Consider the following 20,892-nt stretch of genomic DNA (forward strand, 5'->3'; position numbering starts at 1 on the left):
CTTCTCCAGCCTGGTTGTAACTGACAGTAGGTCAGAACTGCTCATGACCTAAGAACATCTCTTAGTTTTTGATAAACTGGAGTCTTAGGTGCACTGCTGACGTCTGTGTGGTTCAAGCTCACACTTGAAGTGTTAAGGATGCGGGTGAGTGCTGAAGCCTTACTGTGCACCCTGACCAGCAGTCCAGGTCTTGAATCCGACTCTTCCGTAGCTCAGTACCCGACTCGGCAGCAGGCTGCCGCGCACTGCACCCAGCTGGGCGTGTGTTCAGGCCTTCTCTGAGGTGGCAGCAGAAGGGCTGCAAACAGGGAACTGAAACCAAACATTTTGACCAAACAGCATCGTACACAAAACACCTTATTATCAACTTCAAAGTTTATTAATTTATCAAACCAGGTCAAAGTGATACAACAAGTACATAAATAAGTACCGTAACAGACATACATCCCATGAAGAGAATGAAAAACATGACACTGTGTATTTTGTTGTCTTAAGTGACCAGAAACTGGAAAAATGCAATACTGCATTTTACTAAATGATGCTTATGATTTTTTTTTTTTGCTTTTCTTAAAAAGTGTTTATTATAAAATAAATACACAATCTGGATTCCACCTGTCCTGTCACAAATACAAAAATCAGGTTGCCTTCTTCTTCTTAAAAAAAAATTACAAACACTGTACACTTTCCACTTAGTGTTTTTCCACCAGCTACTGCTACAAACAGATGATGCCCGTGAGGTGAGAAATCAACTGCTGGTCTTCCCACCAGATTGCTACAGTCCCTCAGAACCTCTTCCTCACAATGGCTTCACCAAAGGAACAATCAGGTTAATTCGTGACTTACTTAGAAGACTTACAATAAAATTTTGCACTCCTGCGGCACATTTCAACCCAGTAGATGCCACGTGCAGTGGGTGTTGCTGATGCCAAAATGCTTCTACAGTTACCCTGCAGTAACCTCTGGCGCAGCGAGGTCTTAGGACCTCAGTCAGGACACGCTAAGCCCCTTTCAAACCCTGGGACAGGATTTGTGGAGGCAGAGGCTACAGTCCCGTGGAAAGGTGGTGGGACCGTTCACTGAGCTCTCCTTTCAATGAACTGTGGTACAGGACTTCTGACGGCCAGGTGCTGGTGAAGACTGTGCACACTATCATGGCATCAGTGCTACCAGGTGCGGGTGCCCTGGCAGCGGGGCTGCAGGGACTGAGGAGAGCCAAGGGGCTACCCCACACCGGGACGGCCGGGGACAGCGGCCCCACTGCAGGGCACAGCCCAGCCCCCGAGGTTCTTACGGACACCAGGTGAGAGTACTGCGTTCTTGCAAATCCACGCAGTTGCTGGAGGAGCTCCCTGTCTAGCATGTTTTCCCGTTATGTAGCGGACTGTGCTGAGTGCTTGGCAGGGAGGGAAGTATTCCTAAATATTATCTGCTCTCTGTCCAGGCCTAAGGACAACGGGGTGGTTATAGACAGGCAAAATCACTAAGGACCTGAGATCACCTTGTACGCATTTTCCAAATTCCCTTCAGCCTTTCCTTCATGCCTGTCCTCCTCACTTGCTCCTCTTTGCTGCGAAGCCCGGTGTGACACCCTCCTGATGCCTCAGCCTGGCCCTACGTTCTGCCCTGCGCAGGGGGGCTGCCAGGGGCTGCTGCTCCAGGCCAGGATCTCCTCAGCATGGTGAGGCTCTGCCTGCAACGGGCTTTTTGCGTTCGGCGCTGAGCTCTCCCACACCTTCATCCCTTTAGAAATGGGTACGGCCCAGAGTGCTGTCCCTGGCAGAGCGACAAATCTCAGAATCCTTGCTGTCACTGTTGATTTCACTCCCTGGGAAGACCCAGCCCCTGCCTCAGACCATTTCCATAAAGCTTGGGTTTGAACAGCCGTATTCCTGTCTGCTTGTGCCGTAGAAAATGGGAGCAAAAGCAGGCAGAGTCACTTGCTGCTTGGGCTTTAATCCAACATCTCAGCCGCGAGGCAGGGCAGTACTTCGGTGACTCTTCAGAGAAAACATTTTTTAAATTCTACTTAACACTTTTTCTGCAGATGAGAGCCACCTTTCTTCTACACACTGTAGACACGCTACGCTACGTTTAACAGACTCTCTCCGATTCGTTTTTCACCAAGACAACAGTTTTCCCAGAGCTGCTGTGTTCTAAAGGCTTGCTGTAGCTGTGCGGTGTTTGTCATGGGGGAAAGCTGGCCTTGAAGCACGAGAACTGAGAGGTCACCCTCAGAAAAATGCAGAAGATTAGGTTTGTAACAAATCAGAACAAATAAATTAAGCACTGTCGCAACTCTTAAGAAGTCATTAATTGGGAGGGTTAACCCTCAGGTGTTCTGAAAGTACTGCAGGTACTTCACCACCTACTGCCACGTCACTTTAGAGGGCAGTTCATCAGCCAAGACCATGTGTTAATAGGGCCCAGAAGAATGAAGTTACCAGGGCCGTGACAGGGAGCTAACACTTCACATTTTTTAGAGAAGTGGGTGGAGGAAACAGTGCAAACCACTTAAAAGCGAACATTTGCTCAAATTGCTACAAAAATACAGTGATTGCCACTAACGCCTGCTGTTCAGTTTAGGGACTCAATTTGCTCAACTACAAAACATCATCCCAAAGGCAGGCTGCTTAGGAGTTTGTTAGTTTAAATCTGGTTTTTATGTCTCCAACGCAAGTATTGTATCACTTGCATTTTTCCTCCACTACTAAAAAAAAATCCGTGAGTCATTTCAACACCAGCAATGGTATAAATTCAGCACAGGAAATCATGCTCTCCATAGCTCCTGCACATTTATTAGGTGTCCTTCTTTTCATTAGCGTGACTAACTTGCCAAATAATAATAATAATAAAAATGTTCTGTTTTCTCTTTTTAACTTGTAAAGAAATGCAACTCTGGAAAAGTACAGTCTCTCTTTCTCCTCCCCCCACCAGTAATACAGAGCCTCCTAGTCTTTTGGAGGAGATATTTGAACGGTTGACACAGACCACTACACATAAAGCAGCAAATTTGCTGTGCATGATGTGAATAATTACTGCATTATAGTTTTGGTTTTTAGGGCAACTGTTGACTTAAGCAAAATAAGCCTGCAGTCCAGCTGCAGATCCAAGTTTTCATAAGTTTTCTTGTCTTTCTCCCTCCAGTGCTGTCTTTCTTAACAGTGACCCTTTTCAGACTTTTCGAGGTACAAAACCTTTACCAAATCCTCGAGCTCAGTCCTGCACACTCTGCTTTCACACATTTGGCTGATCTGAGCTTCTCCCTCGCTAAATATTTTCCACTGGCCTGAAAATAAAAATACAAAGGAGACAGATACTGACTTAGAAAAGGGCATAGGGAACTTCAAAGACATTTACAAGCACTCTCCAGAGCAGCTGATTCACAATGGTCAAAGACAGAATGTCCAGTCCTCCCACGGAAAATATTCCGAGTATCTTACAATCACGTAACATATTCCATGCAAAATAACGTTGTTAAAAATCATAAACAAGGACCAGAATATTATTCCTTTCTTTAATTAAGTGGTACTGTAAATTGACCCTATTTATTCAGCCATTTATGACGCTGGATACTCTGCTTTATGACAGGGTGATGTGAAAATTTAACTATGATGGTAAGCCAAAATATTTAAAATTGGAAAGCAACAAATCTGTTTCATGCACTGTGAACTCTGCCTATCTGAGTGTAATACAAACTGTGATTTCTGGATATTAATATTTCTATACATTTTTGATAATGTTAATAGAAATGCCTGCTGTTCTGGTAACTCAAATACTATATTACAGATAACAATGACAAGCTTACAGAACTCTGTCAGCAAAAAATTAGGAAACTTTTTATATGAAAAGGTGTCTGCTTCTCACTAAGCCTGCATTATCAAGAATATATTATTCCTGGGAAAAATACTGCCTTGCCTAAGTAGAGACCTCAGAAATAATGACAACGTGTAATGCAAAAGAACTGGGAACTAAAAATGTCTAAACCATAATTCAACAACCAATTTAAGTGTCATGCCCCACGCTGGATGAAATACAAAAAAGAAATTGAGTCAAGAGTGATAGAAGAATTACATGTCCTTTTAAAAGACAGATTTTAATAATGAAGATATTGTTAAGAACATAGGAAAGGCTTCTTTCAAATATTACATATATGTATGTAGAAGAACTCCTTTAATCATCTCTAAATTTTTTTCCTTCTAAACTACTTCTTAAAAAATTGGGGTAACTTAACATGTTACTCAAATAAATCCAGATTGTGCTGCTGTGCTGACATCAGTCATATTTCAGACTTACGGCAGTACGGGCAGAAAACAGCCTATCTTGTATTTTATCAAAATACAGTAGACTAAGACAGCGTGGGCATGAACTACTGTTATATGTATCTCTATGTTAAATTGTTGTATTTTGATTATTTAAATCTAAACTTATAAAATATTGGAGCCATGTACTGGAGGAAAAATTAGTACATCTGTTTGACTGCGTTGAGTAAAAGAGAATGTTTTTCAAGGCTGTGATTATCTGGAGAACAGAAACCTGAGAAGGTCAGAATTTTACTTACTAGAGGTTGTCCTTGTTATCTGCTTGAAGTAAGGAAGCTCTTCAAATTCTCTCTTGGACACTTTTTCAACATAGAAGTGACGCAGAATCCCTTCAGCAAAGAAAGGAGAAGTGCATGTTACTAGAAATGTGCCTCTTGTTCTCAACCTGGGTTGCTGTCCTGCCTTTGTGTAGAGTTGCTGCCATGTCAAGTAACCTTGTGAAATCATCCTTACCCAATTACGTGGATTTTCAGCCTATTCTTTTTTATTCTGTTGGCCACCCCCCTGTTTTTTTGCTACTCCCCTGTAAATCCGTCTGTGGATTTACGATTGTGGAGTTTGTGAGGGGTGTGAGAATTAGCTAATTCTTTTCCAACATAGCTGAACCCTTCCTTACTATGAGTAAATGTAAGATTACAACAGAAGCCAAAATCCCAATGTCTTGAAGAAAAACAGTGTCGCTTTGCAGCCAGATACCATTTTGCCTGTCAAGAGCTAGCAGGCAGCATCACTGTCAAATCGTCACAAGGCTTTGTGGCTTCTTGAACACACACAGTAGTTATGAACCATCCGATCCTCTGTGACTTCTTTTCTGCTCACGCTTTGGGCTTTGTTTGGTGCTTTAAAGTTCATTCTATAGATGTATTGTTTCCATGTAAAGGGCTGCACCATATGAGGGTTTCCTGTGAGGACCACATGCTTTTTGCTTAAAGTAAATCAAGTAGAAGGATTTTTAGGGGGCTGGAGATAATTTTTATTATACTAAAAGTTCAGGATTTGCAGAAGTGCGTGGGCTTCTGAATATTTTCCTTTTTTTTTTTTCTTATTTTACCAGTTAGTCTAGTAAAAGATATTGTTTGCATCCTTAGCACAGTTTTTGCCCGTATTCTAGACCATCATGGGTGTAGCATCACTAAGGCACAGAGGGCAGACTGATTTCAATGGAAAGCGTTTTGGTCCACCCTAAATAAGAACCTCCAGGCACTTGGTTCAAACCCTACTACCCATTTCTCTGCAATAAATTGCACGGGGTATTACTGACAACTTGTTTGTCATTGTGCTTTTGCAGGTAGGAGTTCGCAGAACTGGAGCCTTGCGTGTTATTAATGGTCTTTGCACAGCAAAACTGGAGCGTGCTGGAAGTGGCTGTAATAGCAATATCCTAAATAGCCATAAGAACAGCGGTCTCAGGATGCCTGGATTTGTAAATTGTCCTGGGATTTTAATGGAAGATGATACACTGTGTAAAGAAAGAACTTGCTCAACTCACCTTTTCTAATTGTCCACACATGTATTTCTACTTGAGGTGGCTTTTCAGTCTCCACTGCAATTTTTCTGATGGTTTCTCCTTCCTCCGTGAAAACCGATTCATAGACGGGAAGTGTCTCTTTTCCACAGAAGTAATCTTTGTTGTCAAAGGTTTGACTTGGCACTTCTTCTGTTGAACAAAAAGCCCGAAACACATACTACAACTGTAATCAAGTCCTCCAGAACTTAACTTGGCACTAATAGCCAAGCAGGTTTAGTTTAAAAGTAGAACTTTCAGTTGTATGGCCACTCCAATCATCTCCAGCTAAGCCCCAGACGCTTCATGGTGTTCTATTCTGCTGGGTTCTGGTGGCCTGTCTGTGGTGGCAGGACAGGATTTGTATTTATAATCCAGCTGCATGAGGAAATGAGCTGTAGAAAACCATGTGGTCTGTGAGACTCTTCACAATTTCTGAACCTGTTGTCCAATTTTCAAGTGTATTTGTTGTAATGGTAGAAGTCTCAGAGGTAATAACTAAATGAAAACTGGCGGTTGGACAGAGTGAAGAGACCCCAGTTAAAGCTTTGCTGAGGACAAGGGCGGGTAGAACCTACAAGGTTTGCATTTTGCTTGGCGGCGGCCAGCTGGCCAGTGCAAGCCTGGGCTAGTGACAGTGCACATTATCTCTTGCCCACCTGGTAAAGTCATAGAGCATATACACATAAATTGTAATTATTCGGCTGGTAACTGGAAGTTGGACAAGAATGTAAGAGAGATGATGCAACTCAGAAACTGGGACTGCTGTTTGTGGAAAAGCCTAATAATTAATACATCTCCACAGATACAAGACAGACTGTGGGAAGAGGTTCAGCTTTCTTAAAAAATGGCACATAGAATCTCAAAGAAAAAGACAGTATCTTTCTTTTTCTATTAAATTTTCTATTGAAGCCTGTTAGCCAGGTTTTGCTGACTGTTCTCATGTCAAATGAGCCCAGTAAAAGCTGTGGAGCTCTGAATCACAACTATCCAAAAGGATCTGGATACAGACCTCCCACCTGCCCGCTGCCACCACATCGTGCCTTTTCCCAGTAAGCCAGGATAGCAAGAGCCTTGGGAAGTGTGCGTTCTATGAAGGATTTCTATACATGACTAAACAGCTCATTTCCTCAGAGCATTTCCACCCAATGCATCGCCAAACAAACATAGAAATGGGCCATACAGATTAGAAAAGAAATTTAAAGGCACAGAAGGGAACTGGACACTCCTTCACCCTTTATATCACATGCAACATGGCTGATCATTTGGCAGACCATCAGCAGATTCATATTAGCAGATTTTTCACTAGTTGTAGGCACTGATTTTAGTAAGTAATGTCTACATAAGTTTATTCATTAGTGCAGCATAGAAACAATGGGATAAGTTAGTATTTACATAAAGGATTACATTACATAACTGACACCAATCTATTTATAATCAGGGGTTTTGAATCCTGCTGGTCTATTTGAAAAAGCAGACATGATATTATCTCCATGCAAATTTCACAAGCTAGAAAATGATTTGAAGGTTCTGTGGGCACTGCAGTGGGGGAAGGATGAGAGTCTTTTGACAGTAATGAACTTTCTGTGTACGTTTCTGTAATATTCTCTTTGGAAATGAGTGTTGGAAGCCACACTAGCAGCAGAGAGAAAGGCAGTGACTGATCAGAACCTCTGTACCCCAGGCAGCAAGCCCCCCCAGCAGCAGTGAGCAGCAGTGCTGGCCGGGCAGCTCTGCCTGCCTCACACCCAGACCCCTGCTCAGAAGTCACAACAACAGGCACAGCTACTGCTATTTTCATCAGATCTCGTCATGACCAGAAGGCTTGAGCCAAGCCCCTTAGCATGCACAGCAAAAAGGTGGTCTGTGATCAACTTTGTTTTACCTGGACAGACTTTACAGCATTTTCCTTCTACTTTCTGAGGGTATTTGCAGGGATATTGCTCTGGACAGTGAATTTTCTTACATTCTTGTTTGGTGATGTTGCAGGTGCACAACACGCACTCTACGATTCCAAAGGCCCGGAGATTAGGATGCCAAGATTCACCGTGTGAGTATGTTTTGCCATTTGAAACACAAACTATGAAAGAAGAGAAAAGGAAGAAAAAGTACAACTGGAAAAGGTATGTTCACTGGCTACCTCTCTATGAAAATTCATTTGATTGATGCACATTTGTTTAAAACAATGTCTCTATTCATAATTTGTTAGTGCCCCTGGCCCATTTCTCTGCTTGTTAACTTGGAGTTTCACTGCTTAAAATGATTTTGAGCCTGTGATCACCCTTTTCTGAGCAGTTTTGCCTTGATTTCAACTCTGCTGACACTGGTGTCCATCACTCTTTTGAGGACAACAGTGGAGGTGGCTGAGTCAAGTGTTTGACTAGCTCCTCGCCAGTGGACACCCTTCAGTTGTGCATCATAACCAGCTTATAAATCTCACTCCTCCTCCCCCTCCGAGTCTCAGTCCACACAGAGGGCACAGCCTGCCACATTGGCTCTGGCTTCTCGGATTGAAGCTGCAGATGGCAGGATCATGAAGTTTGCTACCGAGTCACCTGCACAACTTTTCTTACCGTTAGCTGAACACGGCTTTTGCAGTGAGAGCCATGGTATCAGCAGGATGGATTAATGCCGCCTGGGCCTTTTGTTGCTTTTGCATGAAAGTTCCTGCTACATGACACACAGAACAAAGCAAGGGAATGTTGCAAAATGAAGTTTAATGTCCTTTGTGGAAATATAAGTGTCTGTAGGTATGTAGAGACGTTTGGCTTTTGGAATCAATAGAAAATATTAACATGAAAGGATGCATATGGGACTGAAATGTCATTCCAATAGCATCTAAGCACCTCAGAATATTTATTCATCAGTGCCCTTGGGGGACAGAGGAATACAGCTGACACAAGGAGAGTGAAAAAATCCATGCCTGGTGGAAGCCAGTTTGAGTCACCTGGCAGTTAATGGGAATTATATCGCTTTACACCATGTTTGCATTTGTCCTATAAACCTTACTCCTTTCTTTTTAAATATTTTATAAACACAAAGAAAAATGCAAACTAATCCTAACAAGGTGAAAGAAAGGGCACTGCTTGATTTCTAAAAGCAACTGAAGTGGAGCTGGGATATGTTGTAAATATTTCCAATTCTTCTAATATGCCATCATTTTTATTCATGCTTGTATTTGTAAAATATGTTCCTGTTTTGCCTGTAACTTTCAAAAGCAATTTAATTTTTATCTGTAATCTGAAATTTACATCTAACTGGTAACAGATGTGACCAACTGGCTTATACTATACTGAGTTACTGAGATTTACGGGGAGCGTTATTTCCATTGTATTGTTTTTCATGGGGTTATGCTATGATTTGGCTTATAATTTGCTACTTTTAACTCTTTCTTAAGACATGGGGTTTTTTTAGAGGTAGGAAACTGTTTCTCAAAAGCAAATAAAGTGTTATCTATATACTAAGAATATGGGAGAAAAAACTATAAATGAGAAAAACTGGTAAGTACTCAGCTGCTCAGCAGGCTTCTTACACGCTTAAATACTATATTATTATTTGTGTTTATGCTTATGTGTTTTTTTTTTTCCCAGCTAGAGTTCTCCAGATCCTTTAAGGACATAAATATTTCACAATTCCTCCCTGACAGGGGAAGGGATCATACATGACATTGTGTGGACACATATTCTCTCTGTTTTAAGGGTTTGTTTAGCTCAGATCAGGTGAACGATTACTCTGAGGTAGCAGGTGAAGCCTCCAGCAGAAGCCAAAATACGGCAAATAACTTCTAGTTCCCCGATGCCCTGTTTTCAGTGCTCTTCATGTTTAGAAAGATAAATCTGTATCCATGCAACTGCACAGTATTTGCATGTCTGGAGAACTGTTGTGTGTTTATTTTTTACCTTGTTGAAATGCGTCTCAAGGGGCATGTGCATTAATTGATGAAACACTTGTTAATGGCACAAGAACAAAACAAAATACATGGTCAGCATTCCTGTTTCCATCACGGGGATCTCTCAGACACTCCCCGGCAGTGAGTGTCTGAAGTTGCGGCAGTTACTCTGTACTGCATCCAGAAATAAGCTGTTCGTCTGTATGCTCTTTATTTGCTGAAACAAATCAGTTAGAAATTGCTTTGATGATGTCTTCATGTGTGAATTACATGTCAAAGATATTGCACTGCATGGGGATTCCTGCTCCTAGATTCAGCATAAAACACTGGCATGATCTGAATGTTTTTTCATGCTTGTTCAGGTGGATAATAAAGATCTGATGGCCAACATTCCTTCTGTTAGTTAATACCTTAAAAGATTAGTTGGCACTAACACAAGGGCTTTTAACTCTTTGTGGGTAGTTTCTAAGTGCACACTGGCTGGTATTTGTGGACAGATGCTGTTCTGAACATGCATTATTACAGCTGTTTCTTTTATAGCTTCTTAGGCCTGCTCCTGCAGACCAGTGTTGACCGAGGCACACCCGCTGTGGGAACCAAGCATCCCACCCTTTTTATTGTACAAAACCTGCTGTCCCACTAACTGGAGAATGGATATTTTCCCGCTATTTTTGTCCTTCCTGTAATGCAGCAGCAATATGGCTTAGTCGTGCTTGGATAAGGTTTGCCTTGGTTTGGCTCAAAGTTCTGCTGTCCCCACAATGTAATATGTCCTATATTGTATTATCCCAAGGCACTGAAGGATTCTTAGAGTGAGGTTCATTACCTTGGTTAACTTCGCCTCTGTACAGCTCAGGCATCCACTACAGGCTAATTGCCTACTCTGCCTCTAGGATTAGTTGTGGAGGAGGAAAAGCCCCCGTCGCATCCCACTGCCTCAGACAACTAGCTTAAGGCGGGGGAAGTCCTGATATTGTCTTTCTTGAGAATAATTTGCTAAGCCTTGGAGGCAGAAAGCCTCCTGATGCTATGGCAAAGCTTTGTGGTCTGAGATTTGCGGGGCAGTTTAAACATATGCTGTTTACACCCAGTAAAGTTACAAAATAGGAGACAGTGTGAAGAAAATAACCGTAAACAATTTCCTACTGGACAAGTTCCTGTGTGAACAAGTTAGCGAATCTAGAGGCATCGTGGTGCCCTTTATGGCACAAAACGCTCACTTCCCTGGCATCCACTGTGTGCGTTCTCAGAACTGCGCAGCGCAACCCCATGAAGTAATTCAGAGAGCAACACGATAGCGTGGTGCCTTGGCAGAGTGAGACTGTTGTATGTGTAGGCACAACTGATCTCAGTCAAGAGCTAATTTCGCGTCCTTACTAGCTTACTGCTTTTTGCCTCCCTGATTTGCGTTGGCTCTCTTGATACCAGTGTAAATTTCCAAGAGCCTGCTGTATATTTTGAGCAGTCTTTCTGAGCAATAGGTGACTGATTCCTGACCCAGAGTAACACTGTGAGTACTTGTCTTTACCTCGTCCGTGCTTGTGCTTATTGTTGATCACGATTTGCACTATCGTTCCTGAAGCCTGCTGGGGATCTGGTAGGACTCCACGGTTACTCCTGGCATTGGGAAATCGTGGAATGTTGACCACCTGCCTCGCAGAGCTGGGTGACAGGTCATAGTGGGAGCGATGGTATGAGTGTCTCTGTTTGGGGCAGAAAGAGAGCAGGAAAGTAAATGTCTTATTCCTATGAACATGGGGAAAGAGGCTGTACAACAAGCTACAACACACTACAATACTACAACACAGGTGACAAGAGTGTTGCCACTACCATCAAACATCATTAGATGTAACGAATGGCACCATACTAAATAAAGGCCATTCAGGTTTTGCGAGTAGTTAACATGGTAATGAAGCCATCCACACAGACACAGTTGTAACGCATCCCACCAGACTGTGTATGTCAGTGTGGGTGTCTGTGTTTAAGTTGGTCGCCTGACGTCCCTAAATCGAGTCAGTGGACAGAGAGGCAATTTCAGAACCTGACCTGTTGTGGATCTCTGTATCATGAGGAGATGAATCACAACCCAGAAGTGCCTATTTCATTCCATGTATTAAAAAAGGTGTTCAGAGCTAGGTATCTACTTTACTGATGTCTACTCTCTTTAAGATTAGATGAGAAGAATTGTAATCCTGTCTAGTTTTCCTCATCAGAATTGATTTCTACTGGGGCTCCAGTGGCACAGCATGTCCAGAATGACTGTCCAGCTTGTTTGCTTGCAGCTTTAAACTCTCATGCAAGGCCGGGGTTAGCCAGCCTTGCACACACTGAGCAGAACCTTACTAGAATGTGTCTTACATACTGGGAAGTCTCATTTTATTTGCAAAGGAAAGTAGCAGTAGTGTTCAGAGTGTCTTCTAGAGCAAAAACATGGGTTGTTTTCAGAGAATTATTTTCCAAAATACCCATGGGCGTGGAGCGATGGCATATACTACAGTAGTTATTTTGTAAGGCATGATTCTTCTCAGTAATCCAAAGACCTGTTGGTTCATGTGTTTACATATTGCACACAATTCTTAAAAGCTCTTCATATTCTCTCCAAATGCTGTTATAAAAATCATCTCTTGAGAAGGAAGTTGTTCATGGATACTCTTAGACCCAGACGTAGTGAAGCCCCTAAAGTAAATATATACATGTGTATATATCACCTGGGAAATAAGTGTTTGCAATTATGATTTACAAATGATGCTTGCATAGCAAACAAAATGCTGAAGAATTTCACTCTTTTAGAGCATATATGACAAAGACCAAATCCAGAGCCTGCAGGACCTCATGGGAGTTTATATTTCAGAGTTATTAATGAATTCGGGGGGGGGGGTGTATTTCAGAGTTATTAATGAATTCAGTTATTAAGGTGTTTGCAGAAGTGGAAGAAACCTATTTTGGGCTGGATTCACAGAACCCAAGACAAAGCAGTAGATATTCAGACCTGTTATCATCCTTTTCTCTGTTTTCCCCAATGTACTGGCATGCACAGCGCAGCAGCAAAATACGTCTTTAGATTGCAGGTGACACTTACGGCTTCCCTGTTGGCTGGCTGCCGGAAGATATCTCCGTCAGAATGTTCCCATGATAATTCTCCATCTCCTGTACGTGAAGCAGAGCAGTATCAGTTAGGGAGGTAATTGTGCAGCACCTTGGGAGATACCTAGGGGAAAAGTCTCATCGAGCTTTACAGCTAAATTTAGGGCAGAGGTTGCATCAGAGTGTAGAAGTGTCAGTCTGTAGTCTGACTTTATTGTACTAGATTCCATAGAGACCAAAAGGAAGATCCTTTTCCAAACATTATGCAAACTCAGGATGAAGATCTGCTATGAGATTTATGCAGCTTACCAATACACTGTGGGCAAGGTAATTTCCAGCAACCGTTTTCTGTGTGATCTCAGGCAAAGGTGAGGAGACATGATTTAGCTTAGCTCACAGAGAAAGGCTAAATTGTGTGACCTTCCATCTACCGTGGGCTGAGGGAACCCACAAGCACACTTACTGTTGCTCAGCTGACATATAATTGACTGAGAATTGAATCCTGAATTACATTTTTGTAGTCAGCTCTGAAGTGTAGCCATTAATAAATAACATTGTATTATATACATCAACAAAAAGTAAGCCAGATTTTGTCTTGCGAATTTCCTGTCCCCGCATCTAGGTGGTTGTTTTTTCCCTCTTATTTATGCTTCATTTCATAAAAATTGATAAGTCGCGATTCACCCCCAGGTATGGCTATGAACCAGGGAGGGGCTTTCACCTGTTTGTCCAAGATAGGCTGTTTCGTAAACAGAAGTGATGGCCACGCTCAGAGCATGACTCATTCGACACAAACCAGCAACTCTTCCAGGAAGGCAGGCACATGCCATGACTTATGGCAGGGTGGATGAGGAGTTGGCCCACTAAGACTGGATCCCATCTAAGCTCATAGGATCCTGTATTTGCATGTACAGAGTATGAAATGCTCAGCACTGCTTTTTTCGATCAGGCCAGTGAAAGCCCTACAGAATATGGCTCACAGCACTAAGGTCACTCGTAACAAAGTAAGGGCGTTCTCACGTCTCTCTTAAAAGAGAAGAGGTTTTGCTAGAGCACTTGCAATTTGTGCATGTGATGCAGAAGTAATGAATGCTTTTGAGAATCAATGTGAGGGACTTGCAGAGCCAGACTCTGGTTCCTCACAGCCAAACATGTGTTTCATGGAAATGAAAGTTGGAAAGAAGGAGAAACCCTCAGTTTCTATTCAGGAGCAGCGTCCAGCTGTTTACTTTGTAAAGACAACTTCATGAATACAAACATAACTAAGCATAAGCTGTGGTGGAATTATAGCGGGGAAAAATCAGTTCGAGCTAGAGAGAGAATGTGGCTTAAAGAAGTTTTAAGAGATTTATTTAAAGGCCTTCCTTAGTAAAACAAGCCATGGAACCTGAACTGATGTCTGATTCTTGGAAAACTTGTACAAGAACAGGAGAAATCATTTAGTGTAGAGCTGAGCTTGGAATTTATCCCAGCCTTGGAATTCAGATACAGGTACAGATAAAACTGCTTTGCTAGTGGCTCAAAGCCTAGCTCTGGACGTGCCAAGCACTGCACTGGAACGCAGAGCAGTACCACTGCATCAGCAGCCTTACGTTCGTGGCACAGATCACAGGCTCGGCTCCTCGAAGCAGGACAGCTGCTGCAGCGGTAGGGGTCTGTGATACTGGCTTGGGAGAGCCACGGTGCTGATGCAGGTATGCCTCTGGTTCTGGAGTTAACTCATCCAGATTTAACTCCATCAGATCCATCATGGATCCCCGACCTCAGTGCATGCTATGTATTAGCATTTCATCCTCTATGCAGTTTATGAGAATCTTCCCCTTAACTTAAGGGGAAGTTGGATCCTGACATAAATCGGCATCTGAACCATAGTGCTTGGAGCCTTCTCTAGTCAGTAGTAGAGGAGTGAATAGGAAAATCAGCAAATTTTAATACATTGTGTTAATATATTTGGCCATGCAGGGTGCAGAAACTGACTCTCAGTTTCCTCCCCATGAGCTGTGCTAGATCTTAATGCAAACATTTTGTTTAGGTTTGCATTTCATAAGAAGCACAGAGAGGAGATAAAACAGCTTATGCCATATTGAAAGGACAAAGTTGATTACGAGATAAATTATCATTTTAACATTTTAAAATAATAGTAATAGGCAGTGGAATACATTAAAAATACCCTGCATCAGTGGAGACACTGGGTCGTCTCTACTGTGTAATCCAATTTAATCTCACTCCTCATATGGAGATTCTGACGAACTTGTTTCTCATTAGGGACTCTCTCTCTGGCTCAAGTGACTGATTTCTCCAGCGTAAGGCTAGTTTAGACATAGCTATGTCTGACACTTTGTGCTTTGAAAGTCGGTTTGATTTTTGTAACTGGAAGAGGTTGGTTTCAAATACAGATCAGATAACCAGCAGGGAACAGATACCAGGAATCAGATGATTAGCAAGGACTTACTTTAATTAACTGCCAGTGTATTATATTTAAAACAGTGTATCACTAAATTTCACCCTGGGAAGCCAGGACTGCTTGAGATCAGAAAGCTTTATAAGCGGTTTGCCTGGCAAAATGTTTCAAGATTTGCAACGATACTGTGGAGCAACACAGCAAAGCAGTAGCAAACGAGGAACAATCTCCATGCACAGAGATCTTCATCCTCGCTCTGACTGAGCTGACGTATTTAGGCAGCACAGAGCATTGCCCTGCTGAGAGATTAGTTCAGGTCGTACGTGGTGCCACACTTCAGTTAATTACTTCAGCATCTCTGCAGGTTAAGTAGCTCCGACAGCTTGCCGCGCTGGCGTGACAACACAGCTTCCACGCAGGAACTCGCTCCTTCAGAGCGTGCTGTCCTATCGCTGCATTATTAAGCGCTGAGGGACTCTGAAGTACCCACTTTCTGGCTCAGCCCCTTCACCGCTCAGAGCTTTTGGTCCAGCGTGTGTACTCAGTAAACTCCTTAGGACAGGGACTGTGCGGCTGTGCTAGCTTGTGTTTCACAACTGTAGGACCACAGGCAAAATTACACAACTGACAGTGTAATACTCCTTATTTTTACCATGCAATAGTACTGAGCTCAAACAAGCAGAGTCTCCAAAGGATATAGGTGCACAGAGGTGCAAGCAGGAGAGCTTTTCAAAGCAGCCTGGCATCACTGATACCAACAGAGCGGCAGTTTTGAAAACCACAGGTACCTTTAGGTGCTTATCTGCATCTTTGAGAACTGGCCATGGGTGCTTAGACACCCTAGAAGTGGTGATTCAAATGCCGCGATACTAACAGTGAGACAAAATACATTCAGAAATTCTCAGACATTTAGACGGGCTTTTAGACAGATATTTAGGTTTAGACGTTCAGAAAGGCTGGGAAGGCCCCCAGAATCAAGTTCCCTGTGTGTACGAGATCTAAAATGCAATTGCTAGTAAAATACTGAAGTCACCTGAGTCTAGATTGACACCTAATTTAAGATGGACTAATGCCTTTCCCTCTGAATTGAAATTCTTGTGTCTTGCATAACTTGAGCAGGTCTGGTAACCTGTCAGATAGAAGCTCGCCTTTTATTGCACAGCTTTTCTACCCAGAGCAACAGCAGCTATTCCAATACATCACCTGAAGCCTTGCTTCACCTCATTATGGGGATGCAGCTTTACCACCAGAGCATTCTGTCCTTGTTTCAGCTTAGGAAAACAAAGGTGGCAATGTTACCCTCCCAGAACGCGAGGTTTAATTTCCCAGCATGCGTTGGACTGGAAGTACACGGGAAACTTGCAGAGAGTGTCCCGAGTGACAGTGCTGGTGCACAAGTAGGCTCCGACAGCGGAAGGAGCAAGTTCAGAGCCTGTCCTTCCGTGGTTGCACTCGGACTTACCTCTGCAAACTGGACAGCAGGACTCCGGAACAGAAACTGGGAAAGAGCAAGTTAATTTGGGACAAGTCTTCAACCCACAGTACACATTTCCCTCCTGCCAGTAAAACACAAGGAGAATTTAGAAGTCATCGATTTGTCTGGTACTGTATATGCATTTTGTATGGACATGCTTACATCTAGTATGTGTGTTACATAAATGCCACTCTAGTATGCAAAAGCAGAATATGAGACCAATGAAAAGGCTGAAGAGCTTTTTTAAAATTTGTTGTCGCACAGAGGAAGGTCCCTTTCTTTAGAAAAACAAAGGGGAAAGGGAAGAGGTAAAAGTGTGTGAGGAGAACTGCAATTATTGTAGGCTGAAAATGTACCTGATGTTGCTGATACTAAAATCACCCAGTGTAAATTCTCCCACCTGCCCTCCCTCAGTTGTCTTACCACTGAACTGGAGGAATAGCTTAGCAGTAACTGAAAGTCATAAAGTCTCTTCAGTACTTGGCCTGTTAAATTTGTAGTTAATGTAGAATATGATGCCGATTTGATCAGAGGAGAACCAAGAGTTGCCAATATTTGATACTGAAGAGCTGGCTGGATTGAAAGGGATGTTTTGGTTCAGACATCGGCTCTGAAGAGTCACTGGGTGACTGCTCAGATATCCTGGATTTGAACTGGTGACATCTCTGTGGCCCAGTGCCAGTTCGCAGAGCTGTCCACTCCCAGCCTGGGGCTCCTTACTTATCAGCTCAGGCCAAATGAATTCAGTTTCAGTTGTTGGCTTAGTGCTACATTTTCCAGTCAGGCTGCAGTGAAATATTCTGCATATGCCAAGTAGCAAAATTTTACCTGCTGCCTCGGCACTGTAAGCTCACTTACAGCAGATGCTTGACAGGGTAAGCTTTGTCCACCATGTTTGAGCAAGAGGTAGCCTGGCATCTACCAGGGGCTGGAGATGGCTCTGAGCACTCTCACGAGTTTCAGCGTTAATTCTCTATTCTCAGCCTTTGCTATATATTGCTTCTATTTCAGTGTCATGTCTTTTAGAAAGGAGAAATGAAGCATAGACAGAGCAGGGCTCTGTCAAATCGCGTTACTTACTGAGCAGCTGCACTGGGCACACTGGTTTGCTTGCCTGTTGTGGAAAAGCCCCTCTGCCACAAACATTTCGCCGTGATGGTAGGTGGTGCCATTGTATTCACAGGATTTCCCGGTGATTTTGCTGCTTACTGAGAAAAGGGAGTCTTCTGGGAGCAATGGGAAAGGAACACTTCATGCAAATATTCTTGACAACTCGCAATATCACAAACACAGCAGAGGAAAAGCATCATTCCTCCCTCATTTCTCTATTATAAAAGACAAGTTTTGTCATGCTGCAAAGTATAAGTGATATTCTCATCCTGCTATTTTGCTGAACTTCAATAATCCACACTTTGAGTTGACTGTCCCAGTTAATCTTAGGATGTTGATGATCAACTGCAATGCCGGCACTGATGGCCACGTCTCATGCTGCTGTGTTTTCTCTTGCTCTGTCTGCTGTAGCGTTTGGTATTAGGATAGGCAGGTGCAGTTATGTGCCCACTTTTTATATTTACGTGACTTTTTCACACTTCAACGCAGAAGCCCATTAGATCCTGCATACACACAGAATCCCACCATCAGTAGCACTGCGCTAGCATGTTTTCCCCCTTCTTAGTACTGGTATCATTTTATTAATGATTTGTAGTGTTGTAGCCCATAGAAGACTTAGCTGCAGGTTAGCCGGCTGTGCCATAGGACATTCACGATGCTGCTTCCAAGCCATCCACAGGCACAAGCCTTCTGGCAGAGGAGCAGTCATGCTGATGATGGAACTGCGTCAAGAGAAAACTATGTACTATGTAAGTGTTTGCTCCTAGTGGCCTTCCCAATTCGTTGCTGCTGTTGTTTTCAAAACCAGCAAAACTTGTCAAAGGCAGACTTCAAAAGCCACCCCAGAGCTGATTTTCTCTTACACGCGTTTTAATGTCAGATGTGCAAATGAGTGCATTTTGTTTGCAGAACTCAGTGCGTATGACAAAGTGCACAAGGTGGCAGTGTCAATTCAACCCTGAAACTTCCTGTTTCAACTCAAGATCATATCAGGTTCTGCACCACGTGGGTTAAATGTTCTTGTACGACATAAAGCTATCCATACCTTATGCTAAAACATTCCCTAGATTGTTTAACTATTAGCAGCTGACAAACTGTGCAAAGGGATTATACTTTACCTATGAAATGTAAGTCACCTGATACCTATTGAGCAGTGAACCTGGCCCTATACATTTGCATTCACATGAATTTAGCATCTCAGCATGGGAAGAGGCATTTCGAACAGGAGCTCTATGGAAGGAACAGTGGAGTGTTTGTTCTCTGGAGCCTGAATCACTGCAAATTTCTAGGAAAGCAGCTGAAATTTCATTCAGTGAGTATGGGCTTTCATGTAAAAGAAACCTGACCTGAAAATTCAGGTTTTGCTGTAGCCCCTTTCATTACCTATCAGATAAACCTGGGGAGATTTTTTTGTGAAACTATGCCACCACAGAATGAACATTTTTCAGCTGCGAGCTTAAGTGAAAGAGCAGTTTTCTGCTGGCATGCACTGGGATTAAACGCTGACATTTAGAGTTTTCCATAAAAGCATATATTTAGTTACACTGGTCCATCAAATATTAATAATATTTTGAATGGTAAATGTCAAATCTGGCTGTGGCATGCATATGTACTACAGTATTTGAGAGTCTAGTGGGTCAGCAAATAACATTCTGCCGGAGAATGGCAGAAGTTAGCCATTTAGGGTTCCTTTCCTGACATCTCATTTCTCTTCAGGAGACAGACGTGGTATTTACATTTCCTCCTTTGAAGTACCAAATGCATCATTATTTGAGCGCAATCAAGGGTTTCTAATGACACCTTCCCAAAATCTTATCAATACTACAGAGCTTTGATGACACCTGTGCCTGGCATAGAAATGCAGCGCTTTTGGCGCTTTCCGTACGGTTTCCAAGTAACGCAGATTCTGGAATGGCAAGATGTATGCTCTAATTAAGACACATCCTTTGAAAATCATCAGCAAAAAATTCAAGTAACAAATTCAGCTACGGTCCCATTAGGCACAAGTACTGGAAAAGATGAATAAAGAGGCAGTTCTCAGGACTGTGCTACCTCCCGAAACTCATGTCACCATAGTTTCTTGGTGTTTCCGAGTCATCTCATGGAAAGCAGAAAGACGGACTGCCAAACCCCTAGTTATCCCCTTGTCCCCTGGGCAACTGGAATAGCAGTAGAACTGGAAAGAAATGAAAAGAGAAATGAAAGGAGAATACAGATGGTTCTTGTCTGGATATGAGGCCCTGTTCAAGCAGGCTCTGCAGGACACTGCTGTGCCCATGGGGGATGCCTGTCCACACGCAGTGTTTGGCTCCTGGTCTGACATTCGCAAAGACCAATACTTCAGTGGCTCATCGTGACTCTTCAGAGTATTGGAGGAAGAGAGTAAATTGTACTGCAGATTTACCTTGGGATATGCCACATTGTTCAGATCAATATGAAATCACCAAATGCCTTTAAACTGTGGCTTCTAAATAAGGGAAGAAAGATGGTGAAACTTCCATTGCTTGGAAAATGACAGTGGAGAGTTGCAGTAGGTGGTGTTTTCATCTGTATTTCTTTTAAGTTGATCATAGAAGTTGGGCCTATAACAGCTAAATCATAAAATGCAGCCCAAAACACATGTACATCTGCCTGTCTTTGGAATATGTGATGAAATTCTATTGCTATTTTCAAGTCCTATTTGATTAAATAATTATGAGAAATGTCAGTTTCAATTACGGGGAATAAGACCATGGTTCGGGTGCTATGCTGCACGTACCTGTGCTTATGATTGTCTTTTAGCACATTAAGTGAATGGGCCTATTTGGTGCATCAAATAAGGTTTAGAAGAAGTTTTCAGATCAAGATCACATTGCTGTTATTGAAAAAAAATATATACAGTCATACATCGGAGACAGCATATTGGAGAGCGCAACTGATCTTCTCCAAACATAGCATCTGTCTAAAACTGCAAGGAAGCTTTGCTTATATTGCATGCCTAAATATAACTTCTGTCTGGTGCAGTTTCTCTCTCTCTCTCTTTGCTAGTGTGTGACTGACTTTCCACAACTAGCACTTGCCTTCATTTCTTTTCTAGTGCTCTTTAAATCATGGCTAATTAGAGGAGTTCAG

General features: G+C 42.6%; 1 protein-coding gene across 3 annotated transcripts in view; it reads right to left on the minus strand.

Annotated features, from left to right (window-relative positions):
- Positions 1–548: 548 nt before the first annotated feature.
- Positions 549–20,892, minus strand: part of CHRDL1 (chordin like 1) — a 44,833-nt gene continuing 24,489 nt past the window's right edge. For 2 of the 3 annotated variants that reach the window (XM_075435384.1, XM_075435382.1), the window contains exons 5-12: positions 17,752–17,897; positions 16,660–16,753; positions 12,792–12,859; positions 11,241–11,415; positions 7,709–7,903; positions 5,809–5,976; positions 4,559–4,648; positions 549–3,286 (exon numbers count right to left, since the gene is read on the minus strand). In XM_075435384.1, the coding sequence (XP_075291499.1) occupies positions 3,156–3,286; positions 4,559–4,648; positions 5,809–5,976; positions 7,709–7,903; positions 11,241–11,415; positions 12,792–12,859; positions 16,660–16,753; positions 17,752–17,897 (1,067 nt within the window). In that variant the 3' untranslated portion in view covers positions 549–3,155. The remainder of the gene's footprint in view (positions 3,287–4,558; positions 4,649–5,808; positions 5,977–7,708; positions 7,904–11,240; positions 11,416–12,791; positions 12,860–16,659; positions 16,754–17,751; positions 17,898–20,892) is intronic. The other variant, XM_075435383.1, reaches the window with a different exon arrangement.

The sequence above is a fragment of the Opisthocomus hoazin genome, chromosome 14, assembly GCF_030867145.1.
Source record: "Opisthocomus hoazin isolate bOpiHoa1 chromosome 14, bOpiHoa1.hap1, whole genome shotgun sequence".
In the NCBI taxonomy this organism is placed as follows: domain Eukaryota; kingdom Metazoa; phylum Chordata; class Aves; order Opisthocomiformes; family Opisthocomidae; genus Opisthocomus; species Opisthocomus hoazin.